The sequence below is a fragment of the Prionailurus bengalensis genome, chromosome C2 (genome assembly GCF_016509475.1).
Source record: "Prionailurus bengalensis isolate Pbe53 chromosome C2, Fcat_Pben_1.1_paternal_pri, whole genome shotgun sequence".
NCBI lineage: Eukaryota > Metazoa > Chordata > Mammalia > Carnivora > Felidae > Prionailurus > Prionailurus bengalensis.
The window spans coordinates 150,540,251-150,556,393 of NC_057350.1; the positions used below are offsets into that span (position 1 = coordinate 150,540,251).

Genomic DNA, 16,143 nt, shown 5'->3' on the forward strand with positions numbered 1-16,143 from the left:
ATACTTCAGCATGGTTTCTTTTCTTGGTTAAGTTTTTTCCAGTTCCCGCCCAAGTTGTGTGCCTTCTAGCCCTATCTTTACCTGAGCTATTAAATTTCACACGTTCGTTTTGGGGTATATACGTATATATTTTTTTAACTTAAAAATAGGTCTATTTATTTACTTTTTGAGAGAGAGCACGTGGTGGGAGAGGGGCAGAGAGAGGGAGAGAGAGAATCCCAAGCAGGCTCTGTGCTGTCGGTGCAGAGCCCATGTGGGGCTCTGTCCCACAAACCGTGAGATCATGACCCGAGCCGAAATCCAGAGTTGGATGCTTAATCAACTGAGTCAGCCAGGTGCCCATCTTATATTTTGTTCTAGCACTTTTCTGAGTCATTAATTTTTCAGTGAAATTTTTCAAGTCGTCCCCCAAAATTCTCACCTTAGCTCCAGGCTCTTATTCAGTATCCTGTGTTGTGTATTGTTTTTCTATCTCTTGAACCTCCTCCAGTACGAAACAGTTCCTCGGTCTTTTTTTTGTACTTCACGTCCTTGACAGTTTTAAAGAATATGGGGCTTTGGTTTTGTAGGGGAGGCTCCAGCGGGGTCTGTGTGCCGCTTCCTCATGAAGCGCCCCCAGCAACGTTGAGGAGGGCTGCCGTGCGAGGATCATCTGTGTATATTATTCCTTCTCTGTCAGAGGTTGGCGAACACATTCTGTAAAAGGATCAGATAATAAATATCTTGGGCTTTGTAGGCCACGTACGGTCTCTGTTACACATTCTTTCTGTTTTGTTTTCTACACCTCTTTAAAAATGTGAAAATCCTACCTCATGAGCTGTGGAAACACAGGCCTTTGGTATTTTTTGGTACTCTACCGTGAGGAAGCTCTTTCCCTTCTCCCACACGTGTGTATGTACGTGTTTCTACCATTACTGTGATGAATAACTTCAGTGGGTCTTAATGTGACACTCCTGCTTCTGTTATTTGCATTGTTGGTTTGGATGCTGAAGTCCTCCTAGGTCTGGCCAGTGTCATCCCTTCAAGCCGGCTTCTGTGTTCTGTGGACCTATTTCTATCATTGTTTGAGCCCTTCATTATCTTCTGACACCACACAATGTTCTGGCTTAATTTGTACTTGCTCTCCGCTAGCTCTGGAATCAATCATTTCTTCGGGAACCTTTGGTATTTAGAGGGCAGGATCCGAGTGCTCTTTGTGCTTACTGCTATGAGGTGTCTTTGTGTCTAGGCCTTCTTAAAATTCAGACTTGGAAAAAATATATGCATACATAAACATACATTTATAAATGCATCTGTGTGTGTGTATCATTGTACGTATGTGGAACAAAACTCACGCTTTCGCATCGACACTTCCGATTTTAATCCGATACCTTAAGATTCTTTCTGGCCTTCTCATTTTCCATGTTTGTAAGTCCTTTCTCAGAGACAAACCTGGTTTCTGTTATTCTCAGTATCTATACTGATTTGTTCACTCAGTGAATTTATTTATTCTGTGAACAGGCCCATCCCCTCTGGCCACCTCCGCTGTGTCATCCTCTGTCTTCCTTGTCACTGCCACTGCTGCAGGGTTGCCCCATTCCCCTCACTGCCCCCTCTCCTCAGACTCTGACATATTGAACCTTGGGAGGGGAAGGTAGAGGAGGCGGATTAGGGAAAACGAAGGGCCTCTTCTCTTAACTCCTCCCACTTCCGTGCTCACATGCAGCTACTTCACCTGTCCTGGGATGCTCATTCCGAAGTCTCCGTCTGGCCCCGTCTACCTCTCCCCGCAACTCTGTTGCTGCCGCCATAGTCCAGGCCCCACCGTCTTTCTCCTGGCTCACTGGAGTGGCCTCCTCACTGGCCTTTCCACGGTCAGTTTGCCCCACCGACATCGCTGTCCACACAGAGTGCACTTCACGAAATCATGTCTCCTCTCTCTTCTCTGCTGCGACTTTTCAACAGCTTTCTACCATTTTTCTTAAAGGATTGGCACAAACAGAAGTTCAGAATTGGTGAGTGCTTTCACTTCCAGGGCAATATTTGTTATTTAAGCAGGTAACACATCTTGCTACATAAATTAGTTACCTTAGCTATCCGAGCAGTCAGCACAGAGCCCAACGAGGGGCTTGAACTCATGAATCATGAGACGATGACCTGGGCTGAAGTTGGGTGCTTTACCGACTGAGCCACCCAGGCGTCCCTCTGGCAGCACGTCTCCTGGCCCCTCGAATCTCTTTGTAGTTTTGCTCATAGCAATGACTGTAGCTGTATTTATGTAATGTATGTAAGCGCGATTTTTCCCCATTAGTGTTACTCCTGGAAGGTAGGAGCCCTTTCCCTCTTGTGCCCTTCCTCAGCACATGTGATGGGTACTTGGTAGGTCTCTTAAGCAGAGGAATGCATGAGCTCTGGCTGGAGAAGAAAGGTACCCAGTGTTGGGGCGCCAGTCTGCTTCCTGTCCTCTTATAACAGTCTGTGTCTGCTGCCTTTGTGTTGCTGCTGATTTTCTTACCCATTTCTCACCCAGTTCTCCTGGTCATCTCTTGGTCCCAGAGATTCCCTTATACCTTCCCACTCAGGAATGCCTCCTTGGCTTAGGGATTGGTTATTGGGTGGAGTGGACCTGACTTAGGAAATGTATTGATTGGATAAAAACGATCACTAGAATTAGGGTTATAGGGAATCTCTCTCTCTGTTAACCATAGTGGGAACCAGAGAAGCCCGTAGAGTTAGATCGAGTAAGATGGAGACTATGAGAGAGATAACTGGAGTAAACATAATTACTAATGGGCTGAGATGAAGGGGGTAAAAAGTGAAGAATCCTATAGCATGGTGGTTTTCACTGGGGTTGGCGGGGAGCTTTTCAAGCAACACTGACAACTTCCTCCGCTTTATACACTCCTTGCCCCTATTGTGATATATCATAAGATCTCGTTAGGAATCAGATGAGAATGTGTGTAGTTTAGAAAAGCTCCCAAGGTAATTTTGATAGGACGTTAAAAAAAAAAACATTCAAAAGGCAAACTAGAAATCGTTTTTAAAGTTTTTATTCCATGGTGATTCTGTCCAAGTTTGTAATAGAGGTATGGCCTCCACTTTTGACTTAGTCTATTTCTTAGAAATTGCTTTCATGATGCAGACTGTCAAGAATTCTGGAGGTAACACAGTGTTCTTTTTGAGGCATGTTTTGAAGTGAATTTTGGACTAGAAGTGTTTTTTTTCCCAGTCTTGAAATGTAGTCTCAAGCACTATTTTAATAAGTAAGTATTTCAGAACCAGATCACTGAAGATCAGAGTTGAGATTTGATTTTTTTGATTCAGAAAATACAAGCACTAATGTGCTACTGAGCCTCCATGAAGCTCTCAACTGTGTTTGATATCCAGAAGTGGAGGGTTAAAGGTTATTTTCTGCATGAGCTTTTTAAAATGGAAAGTCTGTTAGGCTTCTGAGCCGCATTCTGAAGATGAGACATTCTAGTTGCCCTCATATTGGTTTGAATACATTTAGAAGTAGTCTGGACAAATCTTTTACCAAGAAATATCCTCATTATGATCAGGTGGGGATTTTGTACTGATAGAAAGTCAGTTTTGCTGTGAGAGCTGCTCTAACGGTTTTTAAAATGCCAGTGACACTTAGTCTTTTGTGTCTTGAGGTCTCTGTTGGGAGAACACTTAATCTTGCTCAAAAGTTCTGATGGTAGCATGACCTTTAGGGACTCCATTTAAAATGCTCTTTTGGGGCACCTGGGTGGCTCAGTTGGTTACCTGTCCCAACTCTTGATTTTGGCTCAGGTCATGATCTCACAGTTTGTGAGACGGAGCCCCATGTCGCTGTCCACGCTGACAACATGGAACCTGCTCAGGTTCTCTCTGTCTCTGTCTCTCAATAAATAAACTTCAAAAATGTTTTTTTTTTAAGTCTTGGATTAAGTAATGAAATAATTCTGTTTTGATTTTATATACAGCAATCTTCTTGCATACCTTATAAATGAGTTTTATTTTAGGTTTATTTATTTTGAGACAGAGTGCATGCATGCACCTGCACAAGCAGGGGAGGGGCAGAGAGAGATGGAGAGAGAGAGGGAGAGAGGGAGAGAGGGACTTTCAAGAAGGTTCTGCACTATGAGTGTGTAGCCCGACATGGGGCTGGATCTCATGACCACCTTGAGATCATGACCTGAGCTGAAATCAAGAGTTAGATGCTTAACCCACTAAGCCACCCAGGAGCCCTTAAATGAGTCTTAAAAACTTTCATGTTCTGGAATCAGAGCTAGCTTTGTTTTTAGTGTATTTATTTTTTGTAGTTCTGTTTTCAGATATTAGTGTCTACTTTTCTACTGAAACATACACGATTTGGGCTTTAGACTTCAAGAACTGTACTTTAATGGTTTCCAAACCATCACGTCTAACTTAGCCATCTGTAACTCCCATGGACGGACGAGGAGAGAATGAAATACAATTTGAAAGGTGTCCAAAGTAGAGATTGATTTTTTTTTTCTGGGTATTTCATTCTGATATGGCTATCTGTAAATGATTACAGATCCTTGGTATATGTTTGAAATAGAGTCAGTGATTATTGTTTTCTAGCTTTATTGAAATGTCATCGACATAACACTGTGTAAGCTTAAGATGTATCACGTGTTGATTTGATACATGTATATATTGCAAAATGTTTACCGCCATAGTGTTAGCTAACCCCTGCATCACATCACATGATTACCATTTCTTTTTTGTGGTGAGGACATTTACGATTTATTCTCTTAACAACTTTCACATATATACAACAATATTATTAACTGTAATCACCATGATGTACATTAGATTCCCAGAACTTACTCATGAAACTGGAAGTTTGTACTTGCTGACCAACATTTTCCCATCTTCCGCTCCCCTAGGCCCCTGGTAGCCACCATTTCCCTGAGATTTTCAAGAAGTCGAAAATATTTTTGAAGTCTTTATCTTTTCCCTTCCCCTTTGCTTTTCTTTTGACGTATTTGTAACCATTTATCTCATATTTGATCTTTTCATTGATCAAGGTTATATAGATCTGTTTAACATATAAATCAGAAAGAAGGAGGTTATAGGACATTAATTACAATGAATGCTTTTGTAAAACTGTTTCTGGCTTAAGTTTATTTCTCTTTGGAGTCGCCCATATATGCCCAGAATATGACCATCCTTTTTGCTTAAAAACTTTTGAGGTCTTCCCATTGATTGCTTATGGCACAGAATTCGTAAGTCCTGATTTGGTAGAGCATCTCTGGCTCCATCCTGCTTTTCTAGATGAATCATCACATTTTCCCCTTTCCTACTGATTGCTTTTCCTTCTTCACCTGAAGTGTGTTATCAAAGCATCAACTTCCCCTTCTTCAAACATGCTCTGCTTCTCCGTGTCTCCATGTGAACACGTGTTCTCTTCTCTCTGGCTAGAATTTATTTTTAAGTTAATATTTAAGAATTCCAGTATACATATAGTTCACATATGCTGTTATTAGTTTCAGGTGTACAATGTAGTGACTCAACTATATATTACTCAGTGCTCATTATGATAAGTGTGTTCTTTAATCCCCATTCCCCTACCCCGTTCCTTGGTTGTCTCTCTTTCCTTTTTTTTTTTTTTTCCCTTTGCTGATTTGTTTCTTAAATTCTGCATATGAGTGACATCGTATGGTATTTGTCTTTCGCTGACTGGCTCATTTTACTTAGGATTATACTCTCTAGCTCCATCCATGTCATTGCAAATGGCAAGATTTCATTTTTTTTGGGGGGTACTGAATAATATTCCTGTGTGTGTGTGTGTGTGTGTGTGTGTGTGTGTGTGTGTGTGTGTTAACCAAATCTTTATCCATCCATCAGTCAGTGGACACTTGGGCTGCTTCCATATCTTGCCTGTTGTAAATAATGCTACAGTCAACATAGGGGTGCATGTATCCCTTTGAATTAGTGTTTTTGTATTCTTTGGGTAAATACCCAATAGTGTGATTACTAGATCATAAAGTAGTTCTATTTTTAGCTTTCTGAGGCACCTTTGTACAGTTTTCCGACAGTGGCTGCACCAATTTGCATTCCCACCAACATTGCAAGAGGGTTCCTTTTTTCTCCACGTCCTTGCCAACTCCTGTTTTTTCTTATATCTTTGATTTTAGCCATTCTGACATGGGTGAGGTGATACCTCATTGTGGTTTTGATCTGCATTTCCCTGATGAGGAGTGAAGTTGAGCATCTTATGTGTCTGTTGGCAATCTGGATGTCTCCTTTAGAGATAGATCTGTTCGTGTCTTCTGACCATTTTTTAGTTTGTTTTTTTTTGGTGTTGAGCTGTATAAGTTTTTTATATGTTTTGGATACTAACCCTTAATCAGAGAGGTCATTGGCAAGTATCTTTTCCCATTCTGTAGGTTGTCTTTTTGTTTTGTTGATTGTTTCCTTTGCTGTGCAGAAACTTCGTATTTCGATGTAGTCCCAACAGTTTATTTTTCCTTTTGTTTCCTTTGCCTCAGGAGACATATCTAGAAAAATGTTGCTATGTCTGATATCGGAGAAATTACTGCCTGTGTTTTCTTCAAGGGTTTTTATATTTTTAGGTCTCACAGTTAGGTCCTGGCTAGAATTTGCTTACTTTTCCACCTGGTCCACTTCCCCCCTACCCTTCAAAAACTGGCTCGAGATCATCTTCCTACGTAGCCATTGTCGACTGCTTTACCTTCTTTTCCAAACGAATTCAGTGAGCTCACTTCTGTTATGGTGCTCATTAAATTCTATTACTTTCCAAATATGTCTCATCTCTAATAGTTCATGAGTGAGTTAGGGAAAGCTCAGATGTCTGATTATCTTGGTTTGAATTCCACCTTTGCTTCTGACCAGCTATATGCCTTTGGGCAAGTAACTTAAATATTCTATGCCTAAGTTCCATTGTCTATAAAATAGGTAAACAATAATACCTTTCTTGTGTTATTGGGAGAATTAAATGTGATAGTATTCAGATAGTCTGAGATAATCATTTTTCACATGCTAAACAATAAATGTTAGCTATTTATTTTTATGGGTATTTTTTCACCCCTTAGTTTAGTGTCTGCAGAAAGAAGGCACTTGATGTTTTTTATTACTTCAAGGGAAGTTTTTCTGTATCAACTTACAAGTTAGTTTGTCATTGCAGTTAACCCTTTATAGTTTGCATGCTTATAAGAGTCTCTGTTATCTTATAACGGCTTTAGTTTTTATGGGTGTCTGGATTACTGTTTCATGTTTAAATATGCTGAAATTTTCTGACTTTGTCATCCCAAAATAAGTAGTAAAGGAGCAGGGTAAGCAGCCTCTGCTCCTTGGTACAGAAGCGTGTTATCGTCCCGAGGCCTGGTTAATGCACTTGGAGTTGTCTGACCGATCTGTTCTCTTGTCTTTGCAGGCCTTGTGTAGAATCACTCGCCATTCTCCCACTGCCTTCCAGAGTGTTATTGAGAAGGTGGGACTGAACGCAGTAATAAACTCCCTGGCCTCAGCCATCTGCAAAGTTCAGCAGTACATGTTGACCTTATTCACTTCAATGTTGTCTTGTGGGATTCATCTTCAGAGGTTAATCCAAGAAAAGGTTTGACTCTGACTTCACCTATTACCGTACTTTACGAATTGTTGTTGAACCATTACGATTGCAGGAGAAAACAAGTAATATCATCTCTGTAGAATTTATTTTTCATCTCAGGGGACCTTTTTGAACTTTGCCAAACCTCTGTACCACAGGCCATTCATCTGAAGATATTGTAAGAGTCTTTTAGTGATTAAAGTAGAAATCCAGTAAATGGCTCTGCCTGCGTATCCCATTTTCGTAATGGAAAGTTAGAAAATTTATGAGTCTTTCTTCTATGTTAATATTTTTTATGCCTCCTTCTCCTCAGCCCCCGTCTCTTTCCCAATGTGCTTTGCCTTCTGTGGGGAGAGTCCCTTTATGTTCTCTGCTTACTTGGACTTGCCTAATACTCGGCTATTACAAAGCACCTGGACAGCTCTTTGTCTCCTGTTTTAACTTAGTTTCCTTCTAATCCTTTGAGATTCCTTTATTTTATATACAGTAGAGTTTTTAAATATTCAGTTCCGATCACAAAACCGCAGGGCTCTAAAGAAGTCTCTTCTGTAGCCTTCCTCAATGTGTCTTCTCTTGGTGCCTGCTACAGAGTGATCCGCGAACCAGAAGCCTGGGTATCAGCTGGGAGGGGGTTGGATACGCAGCCCCTCGGGCCCCATCTCGGGCCTGCTGAATCCGAATCTACATTTTCATGAGATCTCTAGGTGGTTTGTTTGAACTTTATGATTTGAGAAGCCCTGTCCTAGAAATTTAGTGTTGAGTGAGGTGTTAACCAGATAGAAAAAGCAGACCGTGGTGGTATATACGTGTTTGGAAAGCTTGGAGTCAAAGCAAAAGATCTTTTTATAATTGTACAGCCTTTCCCAGGGTTTTATATGCTCATGTGTATTATGAATCTTCACAGGGGGAATGTAGTGTGTGGCGTTCTTGAAACTTACTGGACTAATCATCCTTTTTTAGAGGGGAGATACTGGTCATATTGGAGTTTTGAGAACACAGTAAGGGTAATGGCACTAATAAGTATAGGGTGGAACCACTTAGATATACTCTTTGCCTTGGTTCTTCTGTGTTAAGGTCTGCATGTTAAATTCTGGTTTTTGTAATGTAAGTGGAAATGTCAGTAAGTAAGAATCATTGATTGACGTCGTAAACTTGATCTGTCAAAGTCAGGATGGAGAGTAAACTCCCTCTTACCTTTACTCTGATCACTCTCCTTCAGATTCTGCTAAGGAGCTGGAGCCTCAGAGACACGTATTTTTTTCTAACAGTCTGTGTATCTAATTTTTGCTATTAAATTTTCCAAATCATTAAGTATTGTTACATTATTAGGAAAAGCACCGCTTGAGTAGTTTTACTGTGTAAACTGTGATAAGAGAGGCCGAGAGTTTTAGCAATTGGGTTTTTTTCCCCACCTTGAGCACAGGCATGGATTGATTTCATTTCAAGTACGATATTTCACAAAGGTAATAAAATAGTATGCATTGACGAATATGATTTTTATAATTGTTTTTATGACACACAACTAATATTCCACATATTCTAACAAAATGAATGGTTGAACAATGAAATGTATTGAATGATAAGTAATCTTTTGATTTTCGTTAGCATTGGTACTGAAAAAATTTATTGTGGTGGAAATCGCATGATGCGGAATTTACCCTCTTTGCCATCTTTAAGTTCACAGTTAGTAGTGGTGAGTATATTCACTCTAGAACATTTTCATCTTGGAAAACTGAAACTCCGCCCATTAAACATTTAGGTTGTTGTGTTTGAAGACTCTGGATTTTGTTTAAATCTGTGGGAGTGGGCCTCCTCTGACGTGGAACTGGCAGAGGAAGGAGGGCTGTGTCTCGTGCCTGCCGTATTGGGGTGGAAATCCAGGTTCTCCGGTGGAATTCTGTTGCACCCTAAGGGCATGGAGGGCCCCTCCTTACTGCTGGGCTCTGGGAGTCCACACTTTCCACTAGGCCTCCCCTGATGGCCCCCTGGCAGGAGTGGGGAGTGCTCCTCAGGCCTGTCTCCCCTGGCACTGTAGGTGGGGGGTGTGCGTCCCATTCCTGGTGGCAGGTGCCAAAGGTACAGGCTTCCCGCTCCCTTCTCTGATGCCGTCTTGGCAGGGGGAGGGAAGGGCTCCTCCTTACTGCTACTGATGGGTGGAGGCCCAGGCTCCCCACGTGATCTGTACTGACGCCAGGGTTGGGGCGAATGGCTGCTGTTACTGCCAGGTTGGGATGTTATCGCCAGCTCTCTACTTGCTCTCTTCTGGAATTGCCCTAGCGGGGAGCTTGTTGGCTCTGTGCGGGGCTGGAGTCCAGGCTCCTCACTTTGCTGATAGGGGTGGGGCCGTGGTTTCCCATGGTGTTTGGCTGGAGTGGAGTAGCTGTTGTTTGAAAGTTTTAGATCTTTCTGGGCTGCCCCTTTCTTGGTCCTTTGGCTTGAGAGAGCTGGCCTTTCTTGTGTCTTGTGCCTGTTGGTGTTTCTAGGCTCCTGGATTACCTAGCACCCAATCTGGGATATCTGAGGCAAAGAGAAAACCCAGTGAGCTCATTGCCATGTTGATCCTCAGGACCTGTCTTCTCTCTCTTTGAGAGTCACCTCACATTTGTTTTATATACAATGTCCAGGATTTTTAGTTGTCCTTAGTGTGGAGAATAGGAAAAAGTGCATCTTCTCTCTCTTGACCTTTCATTCTTAAAATGGTTCTATGGCAGGTCAGTAATATGCAGTGAATTCTCATTTAAAATATAATGCTCTTTTTTTATTAATTGAAAAGAATTACCACTTATTGAACATTTACCACGGGTCACTTAGTGACTTGCAGTCCTGGGGTGTTTGCGGAGGAAACTGAGCACGCTGGGTAATTTTGTCAGGTTCATAGAGGGCATAAGTGCCAGAGCTAATGCTCATGCCAGACAAACAAGGACGTGGAGCAATTTTGGATAGTGGTGATGCTCTTAAGAACATAGGGTGTCTGCAATAGGCAGTGTGCAGGGAGTGGAGCCAGATCTCATTACCTGGGGGGGGGGGGCGGGGAGGGAGTCAGGGAAGGCCTCTGAGGAGGTGATGTTCCAGCTGAGCCTTAAATGACAAGAAAGAGTTTGCCCTGTGAAGTTCTGGGGGAAGAACTTTGTAGTTGAGCTTCCCTGTGAGGTGGGAGGATCTGGAAAGAGAAAGAAGGCCCCCAGACCTGAACCTAGTGAGTTGGTGGGGGGGGGGGAGGGACTGGGGAGAAAGGAGGCCAGTGGGAAGAGGCTGGGACAGGCAGGAGACCTCGCTCATGTAGGGTTGTGATACTAGCCTTCTTCACAGATTTTGACAGAGTGGCCATAGTTGTGTTTTTACTTAAAAGTGCATTAAAGAAATATACATGTGTGTTTCAGGGGCAGATTTACCAACCTTCCTATTGGTAAGTTGAGTTTCTGTCCTGAGCGTTTGCTTGTTGACCGGTTAGAATGAGTGGACGAGGGGGGGACCTGGGAACACATACTGGGTGGGTTCCTTCCGGTTGAACAGAAGGACAACTGCGCATGCTCTTTTTGGGGGCCATCGCCTGTATATCATTATCTCTTTAAAGTTGAAAATCAGTCCCCAAAGGCATTCATGCTATGCCTTTAATTGCAAGAAATTACTGTTTAGGGTAGAAAATAGAAGAAACTAGAGAATGAGACAAAATCAGCTGTAATTTCACTGCCCAGAGATAATTACTGTTAACAGCCTGGTCGGTCTCTTTAGTCTTTTGTCTGTGTGTCTACGTGTTTTATGTACACATTTATAAAATTATGATCAAAATGTGTAGATTTATCTCGATAGTACGTTGTCATTAAATATTCTCCAAGAACATTAAAAAACATTGTATAATTTTTCATTTCATGGCTTTCCAACAGTTTAATTCTTTCCCCACGGTTGAACCATTTGCCTCTTGTTGGTTTCCACTGACTCCGATGTAGTGAACATCCTGTTGTATCCCTCTTTGTGTTCACCGATAATAGATTACCACAGGTATTAGCCACATTTAGAAGGCCCTGCGTAGATAGTGCTAGACTATTCTCCAGAAAGGTAGATGGTGACGGTACTAATCACTTACAATTTAACCAGCCGCCAATAGAGCCATGCTATGTTTTTCTTCTAATAAAACGTGGAGTTTGGGATTATTAGCATTCTGCGTGTTTTCATGGTTATTTGCAGTTAGCAATTAACCTGACTCTCCATTTGGATTATGCACCTGTAGCCAAGTTCTCATCGTACACTAAACTAACCAGATTATTATCCCCTTCGGAATCATGCTTGTGTTCTCAAGTGGGTGTCAGTATGCTGAAGGAATTTGTTCAGTTTCCCTGTCACCAGGATTAGCTACTTTTGTATCATTGTCTTCACACGACCATTATCCAGCAGCCCCGTGGATTCACTGTTTTTTTATTTTGTGTCATCATCTTCAAAAGGATTGTCCTTCCGATAAATGTGCTAAGTGGCAGAATATTCCTTTATCCAAAACAAGTGTTAGTTCCATACACTGTGATGGGAAAAGTGAGTGATCACAGCCATGGTGACAGGGGACTCCCTTGAATCACAAATCAGGTGTTATGAATATTCCAGTAACTGCAGAAATTGAGCAAAACAAAAAATGATAGTTTTTCCATTTTTTTTCTCCCCAAATATGTGAGGACACTTTTTGAACCATTGGTAAATGGTACTTCGTGTGTAACTCTTACATCATTGGTAGAGTTAGGGAGTTGATAACTTTTTCACAGTTCAGATGGGTGAGTGGCTGTGAACAAGAGACTTCTGGAAGGTGTGACTGGATGGATGTAAGACAAACCATGTAGGTTAGGGATTCATCCTTGCCTTATTAAACTTGTTTGTCGTTGCTGTTTTAATGTTATTTTTCTGGTTCTTCCAGGCTGTTAATGTATCCTATAAATCTTCCAGATCAGGGGCTGGAGGAGTTTGGGAGTTCATAAATGTATTTCCTGCTGTTTTATTGGGGAGAAAGATGTTGGGTGAGGTCATTGGAATTTCCCTTAATTATAATATCAAGAAACTTAAAGTAGATAATGCTATCCTAATTTATTTTTATCAGGTTATATTTATAACTTTTACGAATTTTAGGATTTATATGTTTAGCATAGAAAATTCAGAATGTATAGAATACGGAGGACTGGAGTGCTTACCTCCCTGAGCTAAACTCTGTAAAAATACTGATCTTTTATCCCTTTCAAATTCATACTTGTGCCTGGATACATGCACATGCATACACGTGTGAACACATGCATTCACATATTCCTTCCTCTCTGCTGCCACACACACATACTGTTAGAATCTTCTCGTAGAAATTGGATTAACTCCATACTGTTGGTAATCTGTATTTTTTCTTTCCAATGACATGTTAGGAATGTGTGTCAAAGTCAGTATAACTTCAGTATTATTTTTAAAGGGTAATCACATTCCGTCACGTTAAGGTATCCCCATTTATCCCAACAGCTCACTCTTGTCCATCTAAGAATTATTTTTGCCATTATTTTCCCAGGGAGAACATGCTCATGGCTGAAGCCATTTGCATGGCCTTCCTTAATTAGTCCTTGAGGAGGACTTTTAAGTAAAATTACTAGGTTAGTCTCATTTTTAAAAAGTTCTTTTTCCTTCATAGATTACATAGAAAAGACACTGTGGTTGTACGTATGTTTGGAAATAGACTCAGTGCCGGTAAAAAGTGTGGTAACATTACATCCAGATTATGTGTCTCTCATATTTGCCAAAATATTTTGGTTTCAAGCAGCATTAAGTGCGTGGTTGCAATCCCATCATGCCTTTTGATTGACTTTTCTATCTTTAAAAATTTCAACCAGGATACTTAGAGGTCACATGCAGATTCTTATTTTCTTCTTTTCGTAATCTTTTAAATTCGTGGAACCACAGTAAGTTATTTGTGGGTTGTTGAAAGTTGTGGCTCTGTTACTTTGGTCCAGGAATCACGCCAGTTGCAAAATCTGTGTCTTGTGATGTCCTGGTGTCTGGTAGAAGCTGACTGGTTGTGGAATTAAGAAAATAGGAACAGAACGAGACCAGAATCTTAAAAGGTATCTGTGTATACCAGTTGGGCTGAGTAGATACCCCACAAACCCTCTCACCATAAAAACTTAAAAATGCTGGATAGTCCTTACGAAGACAAAACTGAGTTTTTTGGGAATGTCACAGAAACATCCAGAAGCTAACCCTGAAGATGAAACGAAAATCTGAAGGGCTACTGTGAGTCTGATGGGGCTGTAGCCTGGGTTCTTAGCGGGGGGACTGGAGTGTGTGTGTCTGTGGTGTGCCCAGAGTGTGTGTGTGTGTGTGTGTGTCCGCGCGCGTGCGCGCGCACGGAGTTTGTGTGTGTGGGGTGTTGGGTGAGGGGTGGGGTTGTGTGTGTGTGCGCGTGGGTGTGGGTGTGTTTGGGGGTGGGGGTATGCGTGGGTGTGTGTGTGCATGCATGGGGGTGTATGTATAATTGTGTGTGGGTCTGAGTGTGTGTTCAGTAAGAAGTGTAAAGCCTGAAAACCACTGAGAGAATAATGTAATTGGCCCACATCCGCATCGTCAGTTTTCAGTACATGTGAATGTCGTCTCATCTCTGCTCCCTTCCCACTTGTACTTCATTTATACACACTCCTGCCTCTGAGTTACTTTGAAGCAAAACGCAGACATTGTATTGTTTGTAACTCATCTATATCTATAGAAGATAAGCAACCTTTTAAAATAGATACATTCCCAGTATCATTTAACACCTACCAATTAATAAGTTTTTAATACAGTCATATATCAGAGATCCCTACACTGGCTCATAAATTATTATTTTCTAGATTGTTTGAATCGGGATCAGATCAAGGTGTGTGTATCTCCTTTCTATTTCATGTTGATTTGTCTCTCTTAATCCTCTTTAAATCTATAGATTCTCGCTCTCTTTTTTTTTTTTTTTTTTTTTTTTTTTTTGGTATTTATTTTTTTAGTCCTTGAAATGAATCCGTTAAGGACAGCAGTCATGGTTCACAGGCCTTTCCACATTTGGATTTTGTTGATTGAATCTAGCAAACAACATAGACAGTGTGGCGTCCTTTAAAATGTTGCTCCTGTGTTTCTTGTATAGGCTTAACGGTCTGATCAGATTTGAATTAGATTTCTTTTTCTTTTGAAGACATTTCATTGGTGGTGGTTTTCATAATGGAAGACACACACCAATGACCCAGCTGTTCCTTTTGTGCAACGAAGAGTGAACAGTGGCTTCAGTTCCAGTCTATTCTACAGATGATATCTGTGTATTTATCTCTCTATCTCTATTTGTGTAACGTTTGTATTATGTATGTGCTATTTATTTCATAGGTACTTGTATCTCTTTACCTCACTTCATCTACCTGCCCCCTACCCTCCAGTGGTCCCGTATTTATCTGTGGGTAAAGGGTTGAGAAAACCCTTTCCTGTTTTGTGTGAGAAGTTGACTTTCAGTAAACTTTCTAGCTCTGTGTTTCTGGAAACCTAAGACTAACCTGTCATCTGTGGAGTTGTTACAAGAGAGATTGGTGGCTGTGGGCTACAAGCTTCTAAGCCAAGGTGGCTTCCACGCCCATCCAGGGTGACTCTTTTCTCCCTGTGCCTGGGCCGTGCTGCTGGGGCTGTGGCGAGAGCAACATGGGATGCGGCCTTTCCAGCAAGCCCTGGTCCTGAGCAGACTGGCTGAAAATGTGATGCACGGTCGTCCTTTGCGTCGGTATGTTGCATTGACTCTAAAATGACCTCTGGTGGACATTGCAATATTCTCTCCCTTCTTGAGACTAAAGGATAGCAGAAGCCCATTTGTACCGTGTGTGTGTGTGTGTGTGTGTGTGTGTGTGTGTGTTGTAATGTATCTCAGAGATCACTTCATTGTCATTTATAGATAGGCTCTTTGTCCCCCTGCCCCCACCTCACTTTTAAAACAGTGTTTCCTAGTGCATGCGCTGCATTTTATTCAACCGTTCCCCTCTCGGAAGATATTTGGATGTTAGGTCTCTTTTCTTACATCATAAGACTAAAATACGAAAAGGGAAACTTGAACAAATTTTTAAAGAAAATGTAAGTGGCTGTCTTTGCGACCTTGCTATAGGGAAAGTTTTCTTAAGGCTTAGCATCCAGCTTATGAAAAATAGACTACACATAAAAAGGAAAAGACAAGACAAAATGGATGTAGTCTATGCAGAGTTACTTCACAGAAGAAGAAACTAGAAGGGTCCGTAATCTCGGGAAAAGATGCTCACACTGAATGTTGATGAATAGAATGAAGGTTAAAATGAGTCAGTTTCATATACTTCAGGTTGGCAAAAATGTAAGTCTGCCAGTAAGAGTTGTTGGTGAAGATAGGGGCCAGCAGGAACCCTCCTGGGTGAAGTGGTGTAATCACTTGGGAGTGCAATTTCATACTGTCCAGTGAAGCTGAAGATGTACATAGCACAGCAATAAATCTTTTCATGAGGAGTATATCCTTGTACGGTTGTACACAGAAACAGGGTTGTTTGTCTCACAGCCTTTTCCAGTGTCCTACGGTGGCAAGAAACCTAAAAGTCAACAAGAGATTG

At 41.4% G+C, this 16,143-nt stretch overlaps 1 protein-coding gene across 2 annotated transcripts in view; it reads left to right on the forward strand.

Annotated features, from left to right (window-relative positions):
- Nucleotides 1-16,143, forward strand: part of ULK4 (unc-51 like kinase 4) — a 592,138-nt gene that overhangs the window by 117,727 nt on the left and 458,268 nt on the right. For both annotated transcript variants that reach the window (XM_043595665.1, XM_043595666.1), the window contains one exon: nt 7,388-7,570. In XM_043595665.1, the coding sequence (XP_043451600.1) occupies nt 7,388-7,570 (183 nt within the window). The remainder of the gene's footprint in view (nt 1-7,387; nt 7,571-16,143) is intronic.